Source organism: Cinclus cinclus, chromosome 2 (genome assembly GCF_963662255.1).
Source record: "Cinclus cinclus chromosome 2, bCinCin1.1, whole genome shotgun sequence".
Lineage (NCBI taxonomy): Eukaryota > Metazoa > Chordata > Aves > Passeriformes > Cinclidae > Cinclus > Cinclus cinclus.
In genome coordinates, this window is record NC_085047.1 from 96,597,959 (window position 1) to 96,614,208 (window position 16,250).

The 16,250-nt window shown below is 38.1% G+C and overlaps 1 protein-coding gene across 1 annotated transcript in view; it reads left to right on the forward strand.

Annotated features, from left to right (window-relative positions):
- The window catches only part of STS (steroid sulfatase), an 83,499-nt gene extending 68,841 nt beyond the window's left edge, over nt 1-14,658 (forward strand). The window contains exon 10 of the mRNA XM_062515097.1: nt 14,291-14,658. Within this exon, the coding sequence (XP_062371081.1) occupies nt 14,291-14,658 (368 nt within the window). The remainder of the gene's footprint in view (nt 1-14,290) is intronic.
- The last annotated feature ends 1,592 nt before the right edge of the window (nt 14,659-16,250 follow it).

The window sequence follows — 16,250 nt, forward strand, 5'->3', positions numbered from 1 at the left end:
TTGTCACAGTATAGCCATTAATATATGTCAGTGTTGCAAAGAAATAATAACAGTTTTTATTAACTCTTCCATTAAGCAGTAGCACAGATGGCCAAAAAATAATTTACTCATTATTTTTCATCAAATAGTTTGAAGTAGGAGATTTGATGGAAGTTGAGCAGCATATGTAGATCCTTGCTTAAACAATTAGTTAAGCACACAGCAGCTTCAGTCAGAGAATACATTGTACTTTGCTAAATTTAAGCATGGGGTTATTATTTCAAGCTAATGTAGGAATACTTTGTTGAACTGAAGGCAAACAAGATTAAATCATCATTAAATTCATAGTGATTGTAACATTCACTTCAGTGCACAACAACTCTACAAAAGGTATAGAAATGGAATTTAGAATAGACAGTGCAACAGGTAATTGAGGGATGGGGCAAACCAAATTAACTGTGAGACAAAATCCTTATTTAAACTCCAGATAAAGTTTGTGAAGGATTTGTATTTCAAAAAGTTAGTAGATAAAACACCAAGTGAAAGGAGTATGCCAATAAAATGTCTTTGTCTTCTGCAATAAAGGAAATGAATGATAGTAGCACAAAAGTTACAATAGAAGACACCATACATCAAGAGAGCTCTTAGAAAATACATTGCAGAGAACAATTGTGCAGTGGCAGGGGGATGAATTAGATGACAAAAAGAAAATTCACTTGAAATACCTGAAATGAGATTTTGTTCTTATTTTCTACAAGTGGAAGAGAAGAAACTGTACATTTATATGAGCAAGATACAGCATCTTGTAAGTAGTGTTGATGTAGATGTACTGTAGTTAGTGACTATTTCAAAGGTCACTGAATGATCATTAAGGGTAAGTAAGACTCATTTTAGTATGCAGAAGTAGCATATATGAACAAGGAAGGCAAACGTCTTTATTTTCTGGCCATGTCAGTTAAATATGTGGGTTTTGCATACACTTGAGAGGAGAAAATTTTTGACACCCTATGGATTAACACTGTGGGACTTTCATAAGCAAAAGCACCTTGCAGATGGATATGTGATCTTAAAAACAAAACTGAGGGTAGACCAGAGAATACTGGAGAGACAAGTTCAGCTTTCTAAGCAAGGGGACACTTCTTCCTGAAGGTGTCCAACAGTGACTTCACTGACAGAGCAATGTTTTCCAGCACCTGAGCAGAATGAGCAGAGCTGGGTGCTGGTAACAGACTCCACAATAGCCCCACTCCTGGCAAAGTGGTGTCAAGTTCAAGGTCCACCCAGGGAGTGCAGTCAGGAGCAGGAGGAGATGAGAGCAATGGCAGAGCTGGAAGGAAGGCTGTAGCCTATAGGCAGCTGGAGACAGGACTGGGAACTGGCTGCTGCTGCACCACTCAGGCAGGGACTGATGGCCTTGGGCTGAGCTGAAATGGGAATCCTGTCCATGGGCAGGGTGCATTGTCCTGGTTTTAAAGACAGGTGTTTGCTAAGGAAAGCAGAAACCTCCCTTTGGACTGAAAAATGTGATCCTTCCTTCCTACAGATTAATATGATTTTGAAATTAAGGGAGCTCTCAGGCAAAGATATGGGGGTAGGAATAACAGTTCTTTACTAGTATATCTAACACGACAAACAAGAACAACAACAGCTATGAAATTACGCACAAACAGAACAGTAACTCAGTCCCAGTGTTTTTTGGCTGCAGGTACCTTTTCCCTGAGCTGCAGTTCCCGGTGCTGGGGGCGGGCGGGTCCCGCAGAGCTGCAGGAGGGCTGGGGGTGATGGCAGCGCTGTCCCAGGGGAGAGAGAGATGGAGAGAGAGCTCTCCGCTCACGGTGTGGGTCCCGCTGCTCAGCAGAGTGCTGGATGGTGGCAGGTTACAGGGAGAAAAAAACAGCAATGCAGGGTCCGATAGCAGTGAGGATGGCTCCCGATGCTGGGATGGAGGTGAGGCGGTGATCGTCCTTCTCATCTGAACTCCACGGGGGAAATGGGCTGAGCCAGAGCCTTCTGCTTCCTCTTCTGGATGTTTGGATATCGAGGGGTTTCCCTCTTCTCTCCCCTCCCCCTTGCCATCAGGGCCCAGTCAACAGGTATCTTAGCATGACAATGGGGAAAATTCCACAGAGGGAAAAGGGAGAAAACCAACCCCCAACATGCATAGATGAAGGTCCACCCAAGAGCTGAGCAGGGCCAGTGAGGCTTTTTGGTGCACTCAGGACTCATAACACCTTGTTTTTTAGCAAACTGAGGATGGTGATGACAATATGTACATGTCTACAGTGTAGATGCCTACAGCTGAGCTAACCTGAGCAAGTCGCTCTCATCAAAAGAGAAACAAGCATAACTCTTCTCATCCTAAACACCTCTATCAAAGTTAAGAAGCAGATAAGTATAGGCTGGTAACTCTTACATAAAGACTTGCACATTGGTTGCAATGATCCAAAATTAAGTGAGGTGACCAGATTGTCCAATTGAATGCTAAGTAGCAGCAAAGTGATGAGCAATAAGTCCTATTTTAGTAGCATGAATTTGAAACTGGAGATGCCTTACTACCTTTTTCACAGTCTGAAAAATATTATTATTGTGCTAGGTGACAGGAAGAATACTACAGGGTCTTTTGAAGTTGACTGGGAATTTTAGACTCAGGGAATTTATTTAGTGTAATTTTTTATTTTTAATCAGCAGAGATTCAAAAAAGGGCCTGTCTGCAAATACAGATAAATAAGATAGCCATGAGAATGTGCAATAAAATGCAAAGAGTGCATTGGTTTTGAAGCACAAAACAGCATTTTATTCATGCATTAGTGTCATGAAAGAATTGACAAGAATGGTCAGAAAGATATTAAAATGCAAATCCTGACTTGAGTGGCACTGTCATAAATATCTTTAAAATCTAATTAAGAAAGCGACACTCACTTTACTTGTTCAATTTTTCTTTTAACACAAGACCAAAATTGTCATTTACATTGTCTGTTAGCTATCATTTCTCTGAGAATCTTTTTAGTTTTTTTTCTTGCAGGTGATAGGACAGCTCTTATTGTGGAAGCATAGGTGTCTCTCCACAAAATCAATTAAAAAAACTTAATTAAACCTCATTTAAACCTCATTCCTTGCCCCCGACTTTGTCTTCATAGCAACACACAGTGGCAAAATAACCTATCAAAGAAATTGCACAAAAACTTGTAGCAAAAAGGAACAAGTTTCCATAGATACATAGGCATATCTTGTACTGATATTAGACACTTGCATGTTATAATTTACAGCAAAATTGTTTCATGAGGTTTCCTCAAGAGTAGAAGACAAATCCTGCAGACCACTTTTCTGGATTCGAGTGCTGCTATTCATGAAAAACATTGAAGTGTCAGTGTGGTATGGATTTGTGCTTGTTCTCCACTGAAGGACTTAAACAGCATCAAGTATCTGAATGATAATATGTACGTCATGGGAGAAAATTCACTTTTCCTTCAGTAATAACTCATGAGTCTTCGCATTATTTGCAACACATTTTTGTTGGACAGAGAGCAGCCTCTTTCTCCCCTCTGAACTGTCTCCTTTTATAGTGTTTTTGCCATTTCCCTATCTGTTTATTCCCCTTTTCTCCTTATTTCTGAGCTTCTAGTCTCACTTATAGTGAATCCCCTTTCCATCCTTTTGATTGATCAAACCCATGTGAGTCTTTCCCTTCTGCAGCTCTGATCCTCATGAGGGTTTTTCTGTCATTTGCCTTTTGTTTTTCAGTCTCAAAGTTCCTTCACTTCCACTGTTCTCTCTAGAGAAGCCTCCTATTTTAGAAATGGGTTTGGAGGTGGGTTTTTTGTTGTTGATGATTTTTTAAGATCTTTATGGTTTCTTTCTTTCCCCCATCATAGTTTTGGTTTGTCAACTTTAATATATTTACTTGTTGTTGTGAAACAGAATTAGGAGTAAAAGCAAAGCAGGTTTAAAATTTAACAGGGGATAAAGAAAAACTTTACTAACAACACAAAGGAAAATAATTATAAATCCAGAACAGATTTTCAGACCACTTCCTCTTTTCCCTTTGTTACAGCTTAACAACATGCAGAGACACTTCAGTCAATTCCTTAAATAATTTTTTCAGTTCACTTTAGGGAGAAGAGTTTCTTTTTGTTCAGTTATAAGGATCTTTTTTAAGAGAGGAAATAACCAGTTCTTTCCTGACTTCACTTTTTTCATGAATAACAGCTGTCCGGGATCTGCCATCATGAAACTTTTTCCACTTTGCATTCTTCCAAGAGCTGAGTTGCGGACCATGTTAAAAAGTCACGGGGTATTATTTTTAAGGATGAGCTACTCAAAGGCAAAATTTCTCTTTAGCACACTTCTGTTTATAGTTCATTCCCACGAACAGAGATCCCCTTTTTTTTTTCTCTCAGGGCAAAGGATTTTCCAAACACTTTACACTCTCCCCTCCAGTGTCTTCTTTTATTGTTGAATTTTTTTGTGTAGTACAGTCCGCCCTTATAACTTACAAAAGAAATTTTCAGCCAATCTTTATGGCGTCTCCTCATTCTTCTTCCATCTAGAAACTTAGCTTTTGCTTCATTGACTTTGGTGTATCCTTTCTGTTCTTCTTCCTCTCACCCAAGGAAAGATGAAAGTCTTTAAGTCTTATCTGCGCATTGGAAAAAAAATTAAAATCTCCCCCAGAAGTTGCAGGGGCTGTGCCAGGCCATGCCGGAGCTGTGTCAGGATCTCAGGGTGCCCAGGCCACGCTGGAGGGGCAGGACGAGAACTGCAAAGTGCAGGCAGAGGAGAAATGGGTGCCAAGGCCGTGTGTCCATGGCTTTCCCCCGGCGCTGCCCGCCCCCAGCTCCAGCCGCAGCCCGGGGGTTCTCCCTCTGCCCTGCCCAGCACACAAAGCCCTGGGGGCTCTCCCGAACCGGGCCCGGCTGCCTCCCCCCAGCCCGTGTGGGCGGCCGGGCGGGCTCGGCCACCCCAGGGCTGCTCCGAGCCGGGGCAGGGCAGGGCAGGGCCCCCCGAGCCACGGACACACCGGGAAAAGGGCCAGGATCTCAGCGATGGGCTCGGCTTCTTTTGGTTATCGGGGCTCCCGGTTGGAAACGGGGCCCGGCAGCCTCCCGAGCCCAGCCCATGAGAGGGACCCGGGCCGGGTCGGTGTTACCTTGTGAGAGGATGGAAATGAACGAGAGCTTTCCCGGGCTTTACTTGCTTCAAATGTGATTCACGGAGCGAACCGACTTTTCCAATCGGTTTCTCAGGCTGTCAACAACTAAACCAGCCTCCAACTGGTCCCATCAATTCACAGAGGAGGTTCTCATGGAGAAAAACTTCCTAGTGTGCCCTCCCCTCAGGTGCTTTCAAAGTAAAACCAGTACACTCCCTTATTTTCTTTTTTATTATGTCTAAAAGAAATATATTTTTGCTCTGTGTGAAACATCTGAATCACTTATTACTGTTTCTTGCTGTAGTTCATAGAAACCTTTTCATTTACTTGATTATTGAAAAAAATTTGTTTCCCTGCTTCCTAACTTGCTTTATGAGCATCATCTTCACTCTATGTTTGCCCCCTTTGTATTTTTCCCCTCTATCTATCTGATCTCCATGCCATGAAGACACCACATTCAAAGAAAGCTTCCAAAAATCTCAAATCATCTCCCAAATCCCTTCTTTGTGTTCAGTGTTTCAACCACAGCACTGGAGGAAGCAAACCAAGTGCCAAGTGTCATTTACCTAAACTATCTAATTAAGAATTTTAATTTGCTAACTTGAGCCTCATATCAGAGCAGCTGCAGTTGAATTTGTGTGACACAGTTATGGACACATTATTTGATAAGTGTGAAATAACATGACTGTCAAAAGAGGGAAGAGCATTTCTAGCATGAGCAGGCACCGTGAAACAGTTTGTATCAAGCTGAAGAAAATTGACCTAATCATCTGATACACATTTCTGCTCACAATATTTTAGGTAGGAAAGTGTTCCTCCTGACAAGCATGACAAATACTGTTACAGTATTTTCTTGCCTTAGCTCCTCTCTGTGTCAGTAGCAGAAGAGTTATTGTTAGGCTCAGGCAGAGCTATTTATACCCTGGGATTTGCAGTGCTTCATTCCCTACCAGCATTCCCCTACATAATCTGGGAGAAAGAGAGAAAGAGAGAGAGTTGAATAAAGGGAATGAAAAGAAATTAAATACTGTCCTTTACACAAATACTAACTCTACTCCTAATCATAAAAAGAGCATAAAACAAACTTATTATCATAGTTATTTAAGCTCAAATGGAGTTGGTTTATTTTGTTTGGTTTTTTGTTGTTGTTTGTTTGTTTGTTTTCTTTCTGCTTCTTGTCTCGTTTTCACTTCCCTTTATCCTTGTTTAAATTGCAAGTTAAGGGGCAGAAATATGGCTGCAGCATGGAAGGTATAAGCCAGACTTCCTGTACACCAATTCAATGAACGAGTCCTTACGAAAAGAACCTTAAAAAACAACAACAACAACAAAACACCCCTCCCCAAATACAACCAAAAAACAAACACCAAAAAGCCCCAGTAAAACCCTGAAAAGACCCAACAAACAAACCCTGAAAATTCCAGAATTATTTTGTATTCGTTGAATGACAGACTTAAGTAACATTTTTTGAAAATGATGCTGGTGTTTCCATCTAAGTCCTGCATAAGGAATAGTTAAAACATATTAATCTCATCTGCATCCACGCAACATCTTTCTGTGTTCTTGTTTCTCAGAGAAAGGAGATTCTAGCAGGTTATTGCACTTATGAAGGGTAAAGCCTGTTTTTCAATGCACTGTACACATCCTTTTTAAAGCTGAAAATTATGAGAGAGAGTCAGGATTCTTTCCTTTTTCCATCACTTGCTGTCATCTGGAGAATAGCTGGACATTTCTGCATCTGCTTTGTATCTAACCAAAACAACAAAATATTCCCATTGCTCTACTAAAACTTTTCAAATTCAGACATTTTTGCTGTCTGAAGAACTGTGAAATCCAGTTTGGCTTTTGCATAAAGGTCCAAACTGGAGACATGCTGGATTTCTCTGAAATACAGTTATCTTGAACAAGTCCACATGAAAGAGAAAATACACTTGTAGAAGTATTCTTAGGAACAAATTTATAATCTGTACCAGAGTCCCTGCTGATCATCTGTAATAGAACATCTTGTGCTATGTCTTTTTCATGCTAAGGTTTTTAATTCAGGATTTTGAAGGATTTTTGCATTATTTGTTCAGCATCAAGACAATTGCATAGATATGATTTAATATAATTTGTAATCTTTTATGGGTTTCATATTCTGGAAAATATGTGCATTTTATAATAAAAACTGCTCATATTTCAGGTGCTAAAACTGCACATACATCTTTACAATAACAAAAAAATCAGTCATTCTGATTTTTTTCTATTTTAATATTTAGAAATGCCTGATACTGATATTTTTTATGCCAAATTACTTGCAAATGTTTCTTCATTTTCTTCAACTCAATTTTTTTTAGTCTCATAAAATAAACTCCTTTGCTCTGTTATCATTTTGCTTAACTGAATAGATTTTCAATTTTTTTTTTCCAAAAGGTTGTCTAAATGACCTAGTAACTTTATAAAAATAAAGAAAAAATAAAATAATTCAACTAGCTGAGACACTTGTAAGGAAGAGTAATTCACCTTTTCCTTTGACTTTTTAAAGTCAATTATTCTGTGTTCTTTGGCACAGCACAAAGTTTCAGGCAACGGAAGTTATTCTATTTTTCATTTTTAAAGTAAGTCTGGACAGTTATTTCTTTGGTTTTAGATATGCATCTGGTAACTTAACTGTAAGGCATGGTAGTAATTTTCATATTAATGATTTTGAGTACTTCACTAGCATTCTGTGTGTCAACGGCTTATTTTTCTGACATACAAATTTTGAAAACTTTCTGGAAAAAATTATTTATAAAAAAATTCCTGGGGATCGGTTTGGTTTTGGCTGACACCAACTTGTCTAAAAATACTTGAAGAAATTGCTTAGGACTTCCATTACATCTTTGTCCCATATGTTTGATAAGTGTTAGAAATATTGTTCTTTGAATCTTAGAGATTTATTCTTTTCACTCAGAAATATTGTATCCACTTTATGAAAGAGGAAAATGAATGTCATAAATTTATTTGCTGATAGAAAAATGTATTCCTGAAGGACAGGAAAAAAATCAAAATACAAAACACAAATCTGAATAGGTTTCTCCTTGGGTTTTGCTGTCTTTGGCAAAGTATTTCTGCTTTGTTCCTACGAGTGTTCTTAAATGATTAATTGATTGACTGAAAAGGTGTTCTTAATCTCTTACTGACTCCCGTGGAAAACCACTACATGAGAATCAAGACTTGTTTTTTTTTTTTTTTTTCCATAAGCAATAAAATAAGGCTTTTATGTTTTCAAGGACTTTTAATACAAATTGAAAATGCCCGAGGCTTTTTTGTTGTTGTTGTTTATGTTTTTTTTTTTCTTTTTTCCTGGCTTGGTTTGATTTAGGTTTCTTTTTTGTGTGTGCCAACATTATCTTCTGTCTTCAGCATGCCATCAGCTGCTGCTTAGATGAACTGAAAATTACATGGACCATTCAGCAAGTAAATATTCTTCAAACAAATCTTTAGCAGGTGTCTGGATTATTTCCATGAAATTACTACAGATGGAATTTTTCTTCCAGAGCAATATATATTTTTCCATGTGGCTATCATCTAAGACATCCAAATATGAGGCATAACATTGCATTATAACACTTCCTACTTTACCAGCATAATTTCTATACCCACAGAGTCTTCCCTTTTAGGATTTTCTTCAACAAGAAAAGACTGCAAATGATCAATGAATTCTTTTTGAAGGTGATGATGAAGAATTTAGGAAAATAATTATTTTTCATCTACTACAATTCAACAGATAATCTTGACTTTTGAACAGAATTCAGTGGAAGTTTCTCATACCACAGCACTTACTCTGGGTAATGAACTCAGTCATGAGATTTCTGTCTTCAACTGTATGGGCATGGTTTCAGTGTGTCTTGCATTTTTTCCTGCAGCAGTTGTTCAGTATGATTGTTAGATATTCAGGAATGTGCAGTCCTTTCTGGTTTAGTAGATACTTAACACAGTAGGTTTTATTCCAAATATTTTAAAATCACTTCTTCTGCTGGTTTTTCATGTTTTTCACTCAAATACTGTAAATTCTGAGCAGTTCTTTATGCAAGCCTCTTCTAGAAACAGCTGATTGTTGTAAACCAAAATTGTGTCTATGAGTATCACTCAGTTATTCTCCACCTACATTGGGACATGATGTGCTGACTTTTGACTGATGTAACAATATAACACCAAAAGATACCCAGACACTTCAAGCAGATATCTTAAAAAGAAAAAAAAAATTTCATTGTAAGAACAACAAAGTTACAAATGTTTAAATTCAAATGACAGATTTTATTAGCTGTTTGAGGAATTCACATGGTTCTAAAAATAATATGTATCATTTCATTATACTAACCAAATAATATTGTCTGTGCTATATAGAGCTATATATAGTTCTACAAGAATTTCACAACTGCAGCCCTTTCTACATTGCTAAATTATCGAAGAGATGAGTATATGTGGTATCTGCTATGCATAAGATTAGCAGAGAACCTAACAATTCTGAATGAACTTAGAGGAAGCAGGAAGAAAGGATTCAATCTAATATCAAGAGTTATCTGAAGAAAGTAATTTTCAAGTGAGTTGCAGTTTTCATCTACTACTGTGTAGAAGTGTTGAAAAGCATGAGTTGACAAGTGGGAGTTGACAATGGCCACAGAGCACACTTGAGACACACAAAAGTCTGTCTCAATTTATGTTGGTCTGCTACACCCAAATGGGTCCCCTCAGAAGCATCTGAATTCAAGCAGGGACTAGCTCCCCAATGTACAGTGGAGAACAGCCCTGTTTAACTTGTTTTTCTATGGAAAGAAGCAACACAATAATATGAACAGGAAATGACAGTAGCTGCAGACCTATAAAAGCTACTGTTGTAGATTAAATTCAGTGAAAATGAAGTCCAGGCAATAATGCAACTATAGCTTCTATTCACGTCAAGAACTGCTTATCAAAAAACACCAGTTAGCCATCAATGATCAAGAAAAGTGCTTTTATAACAGAAATGGCATCCCTATCCAGTGTATCACTTTATTTTGAATACATTAATATATTTTACTGAGAGACTTTTATTTAATCTCATGGCCTCTACTCATCTGTTGGACTGGAACTATTGCCTGTATGAGAGGATAAATAGCTGGGTAAAGGATAATAAAAGAAGTCTTCTAGGGAGATTGAATACTAAACAGTTATGTTCATAGCAGGTTTGCTTGGACTAATGACAACCTATCTTAATTTGAAACTATTTAGAAGTACAACTTTTTTAATTTTTGGGTTTTTTTAGCATGTAAAAGAAGGTGGTATTCTGAAAGCAAACTTAATGGACAGCTCAGAGAAGTGGAGAATTGCAGGAAAATGGGACTGAAATTATTTGTGAAGGACTGGAACAGGACATTTAAGGGTTCTGCAGGCCTAGAGCCTGCCTGCTGTTTCAGAAGGGGCTTGATATACTTGGCTTTGGGGAAGCCCTAACAATTTTACTACTAACTTCACTGTGGAAGAGACCTTTTTATATAGCAAGGGTTTACTATCCAGATGCTTTGGAGAACACAGGTACCGTTAATTACTGGGAGATTAATTTGATCCTTGTAGTTAACCTTCTGAAAAAATGAGATTTCGTACCAGCTGAGAGACTGGGAGAGAGCTCTCTCTTTTTAATATCGTGCCTTGTACAGTTCATCAGCTTTGCCGATTAGAAGTCTGACAGTTCTTAATGTCTCCTGGTATATTGCACTCGGCTGCTCCACAGCCACAGCCACAGCCACTGACAGATAGGCTTCGGTTTCCATAATGCTTAGGAAATAGGTGTTTAAAGTCTGCTGCTGCTTCTCCAACACAACATGCAGTTCCAGAAACACTGCTGCAGTGCAACAAATAAACATTGCACAGTAACAGGCTTTGCACTCCCAGAGCTCAGTGTTTTGTACTCTGTAATCATGACATTCTATAGCTGCTTATCTGTTGCTTTCCCCTGCCCTTCTCGGGCATGTTTCAGCCACAAGGTGTGTAAGCACTGCCTATGTAGACAGTCAGCTCTTATGTGATTTAATCTTCGCTCACAGGGATCTTCTTCAGCCCATGGAAAGAGACTGGGAGAGCAGCTCAGACTTTTTCCACAGGCTTTATTTCTTCCGTGAAGGGGGTCAGGCAGCAAAATCCAAATACATGGGTTTCTACAGGTACTTTTATAGGGTTCTGGTGGGATGAAAAGTAAACCAGTAGGGTACAGAATTGAAACACTGTCCAACTACATCAAGGTTCTTTGTGTAAAATAACCAATTACTAAGAATCAATTCTAACCAACATTTTTCTAAAAAGATATCAAGGGTTCTACATTTTTCTAGCATTAGTCATTGTAATTAAGTAGTTTTTCTTATCTCAAAGAGAATACCAAGGGGGCCTCACAGGGGTATCTGCAGAGGATGCACTCTATTCCTCTACACTTATCTGATAAAGTACCATCAGCTCTTCAAAGCACTAGCAATGTCAGTCACACATGAGATGATGTCATGCATGCCTTGTTCCCAGACCCACACATGATTTTGCAACATGCTGTATGTTGTGCATATAACAAAACCTAAACAAGTCTGTTTTGTGCCAGGAAAAAAATCATGGTGCAACTTCTTTATTCTTTCTTTTCCCTATTTCTTACCTATTTGGGCTGTTTATACCAGCTGCCATTAATAAGGAATTTCCAACTTTGTACTGCTGTCTGTAAGCCCTTGAGCAGACCTGGTTCAACAATGCCCAGCACCAAAAACAGTGGCTGGAAATTTTATTTTCAATGTCATTCAGCACAAATGCACCATGAAAGACTGATGAGTGGTAAGACAGTTTGACCACAACATTCTCATGTACATGGCCTTATTGGAATTTCTTTTAACTGACATTTTAGTAGCCATGTAAGTTTCTCTGCTGATCTTCTGTCAAGTTGTTATAGTGTTGTGAATCAAATTCTCTGGTGTGGCAAGTGTAGCATCGTCTACAATGGCACACAGTGCACTGAATAATCAAGCCCTTTGGCTTTTTATGTTTTTTACCATCAATCTTGCCAATTAAACATGTCTGAAGAGCCTGAACTAATGCTTAGTACAGAATTACATGCCTTCTCAGAATGTAAATTCTAAATTTCAGTAAACGAGAGGTATATTTCTTGGAAATGCTCTGTGCATACGTTCAAAGAAATTTAAGTGACAGCATTTGATTTTGTTTATTTTAATTCTAAGAAAGCAAGAGATTCAAGTGCCAGACTAACTTTTCAAAATGTTATTGGAGGTAGATGAAGGAATGCCATCTTATGTTACCTGGCCTTATCTTGCTTTGTCTTCCTTTAAATTTCCTTTCATTTTTTTTCCCGGCAAGACTGTGCCATTGCGGCTGTCACAGCCAGAGCCTTTTAAAGCCTGCCACGTCTTATTGTCCGTGCCAGCAAGTCACTCAGCCTTTAAAAGTCCTTCCCCTTTGCTGACTTCCAAGAAGCATTTGGAGGGTTCTCCCAGTCTAATGTGTATAATAGCCATCACCTATCCAACCCTGATTTAAGTGGAGACAAAGTGAACTGGTAGTCCCCAGGCTTTGTCATTGAATTGGTTCCTAAAGGTAAAATCACTCCTAATGTCAAAAATGCTGTAGAATAGAAGAATAGAAGAATCTGCAAAGAATCTTAAGGTCACCTACTGTCCTTTAAATCCATGCTACAGTCTAGAACTGCAGCTTGTGACTCTCTTTAAACCTTTTTTATTCTTTAAAACTGTGTGATGTAGTTACAGCATTCCATATACCAGTTTTTCTCTCATCTACCCATCCCACATTTCCTAGTGCCTTCCATTCTGTTGTACCGATGAACTGATTAATAAATATTAACGACTGTACCACACATAAATCTTTGAAAATCTGTTACTAGGTTAACAAGCTTCCTGTGACTTTAACAAAATTCAACAAAATACCAAAATATATTTTTACTCAGTATTTAAAAACTTGAGATGATAAAAAAAATTCACAATAGGATGCTGAGAAATGTAAATTACTGATTATTACGTTTTCCAATGTTTTTATAGTCTCAGGTGGGCAGGTAATTTGACATGACACATCTCAGTTGTTTAGTAACCTGCCTTTATTAAGAATAAAATACAGAGTTTTCTTACTCTAATTAATTATTATTTGTTTCATTTCTGAAGACCTATAGACTTCATTGGCTGTAGGAGAATGGTGTGCTTCCCTGGCAGTTCTGTTTTGTCTGCTTGTGCCTTTTCTATCTGTTCTGTGATACTTGAGGAAAACAGTAAAAACTTTTTTGTTCACAGCTTTCTTAAGTTTTTTTCTGATCCTCTACTGACTTTTTTGATAGTGCTTCTTGGAAGAACCAACTGATATTTACTCATTCTTATTCAAAGACATATCTAAGATTTTCAAACAGTGAAAATACCAACTGAAGTTACATGAGGATGGACAGTTCAGTTTTCTGTACACAGAAAATTAAACTGAGAATAACCAGTCTATAAATGAAGAACTTTGGTTGTCATTTTGCAAAGCAGAATGTCACCTAAGATTTGTGCTACTGTAACAGTTATTTATAATTTACACTGGGAAAAATCATATAGAATCATAAGACAGGAAGTTAGCATCCATTATGTATTTTCATTATATCCCATTTAATAAAATATCCAAGTGTTTGCAATGAAAGTATGGGGCAGAGGACAATGGGTTAATAGAATAAAGAGAGGAAGAGAGGGAAAAGGTAACAATGAAATTATTTTGATAAGCAAGATGAGAAGCAGACAGTACCCAACAGTGAGTAAATATGGTCAAGAGGCAAAAATACATTTTAATAAGCCTTTAATAAGTATATATTTCTGCAAATCTTTGCACTTTGTTGTGTAAAACACAACATTGTTTAAACTATTCTATGATTTAGTTAATCAGAATTCTTCCAAGGGAATAAAATTATCATACTTGTTTTATAAATATGTGTAGCATGAAAATCACCATGTTTTGTTATTTTTGCTTTGCTCCATCTTGTTTTAGTCTTTCAGTATGCTACAGTTTTTTGTTACAGAGTCCATACTGTCTTTTTACCGAAAGACTGACTTCCCATGTTGGTGAAATTTCTTGAGACTAGGGGATTTCCATTTTGTCATTTTATCACTTTATCACCAGCTGTTTTGTGGCTGTAAATTGCAGGTGAATCTGTCTGGAAAGTCTTCTTCTTCACTCCAAACTTTAGTCCTGAGGACTCCAATGGCTGCTATGATTCTCACGTTTGCTTCTGCCATGGAGGATTCATTACCCGACATGATCCACCACTGCTCTTCGATTTGTCCAGAGACCCTGAAGAGAAAGCCCCACTGACTCCAGAAACTGAAAGCCGTTTCTACGAAATCCTCAGGGTCATACACCAAGCAGTAGACAACCACACCAGATCCCTGCATGCTGTTCCTAATCAGCTGTCATGGGACAACCTTCTCTGGAAGCCATGGCTCCAGCTCTGCTGCTCATCTCTCTTTCAGTCTTGTCATTGTGACTATGAGTCAGGAGGGAGTTCACTGTAGGTACATATGGGATAAACAAGCTGCAATTCCCTTTCAGAAACTGGACCAGCAGAGTGTGGGTGTCTGACTTGAACTTGTGGTACAAGCCTTCAGAAGGTTTTGTTGTGTTGGAGGAGGACCAGTCTTCTGATACATATTGCAGTAGAAGAGAATTTCAGTCAAGAAAATGTGTCAAGAGAGGGAAGGCAAGACACACCTTCTCTGACTTCTGTCACATAGTATGAAGGACATGTCGCCATCCTCTCTACACATGGTATTTTCTATGGGAGATAATTTTCTAGACCTTCAGCTTGAGCTTTTTTCTTGCACAGCAAAGAATTTACCTTTTGGTTCTGTCAATCACAGCTATTTAATGCACACTTTCCTATCCTTTTTACTAAGTGTTATCCATTAGTAGGACATAGCACTGAGTAATTGAAAACAGAGAGATAATAGTGAAGAGGTCCTCCTGTGACAGTCATTTGGTAACTGATAGATAGATTAAGAGCAGACTTGCAACAGATCTCTATCAACAGTTGTGACAAATGTATAAAAAGTGACAGATTGCCAACTGTCTAGCTTTGAGTGTGCCATAAAAATGCACAGAGTTATGGTAGTGGAAGACCTTGTGTCCATATTAAAATTATGCTCTCCAGCATCCCTGCTGTCCTATTGCATGGCAGCAACCTTTGTTTCAAAAGATGCACGACTTCAAGGGCACCCAGCTGCATACTTTAGTGTATACCATAAGTCTCCATATATATATATGTGCAAGCTGAATTCATAACCCATAAATCCTTCAATCCCTGATATAGGCACACCCATATGATCATATTCCAATTGATAAAATATTTGGTCCCTACTTGATAGTTGCATTCCAAATTCACATGATACTACAAATTTATCTTTCGATTATTTATCATACCTGTTCTTCCACTGAATGGAAGTAATCACAAATAACTAAAATTTGGTCTTCCTTTAAATATCTTTGCCGTCTTTTAAGCTCTTTGAATAGTATTTATCATTTTCTGAAAATAAGCTTGGGCTTGAGTACTTAAAGCCAAATATAGCTGTCTCTGAGTTCTTAGCAAGGTCTTGGGAAATCTGCTGTCCTCGAGGGCTAATTTTTGTGTCCATTTTTATCTCTGTCTTATTCAGGCACATTTTCTTTCCACTCTACAGGCAAACTATTTTCTTTGGCATATTGCAGACAAAAAGAAGATATCAGCAAAATACTAAAATGATTTGGTTCCTGATAATAGAAGGTGACTTGCTCCTTATCAGAAAGCAGCAGTTAATTCCCACATTACAATGTATTAAAACCTGTTTGGGGCAAAAGTGATCTGTGATGATAGTAATGCAGTAGCTTCAGTCAGCCAGCATTAAGGTTGTGACCCAGTTCTTGTGAGCTATTGAAGCCTTTCCTTTAAAAATATATTGTGATAAATGGTGTATTTCTCTGTCTGTGAAACCTAGTCTTGATTTGATTTTTCTGTTGCGGTTTCATTCAAAATGTCATTCTCCACAATACCCAGAAACCTGTCCTGGGAAATGTACTTTTTCCTTGAAGTCCTATTTTTGATGTTTCACCTTGTGTTCATGATCTTAATTAT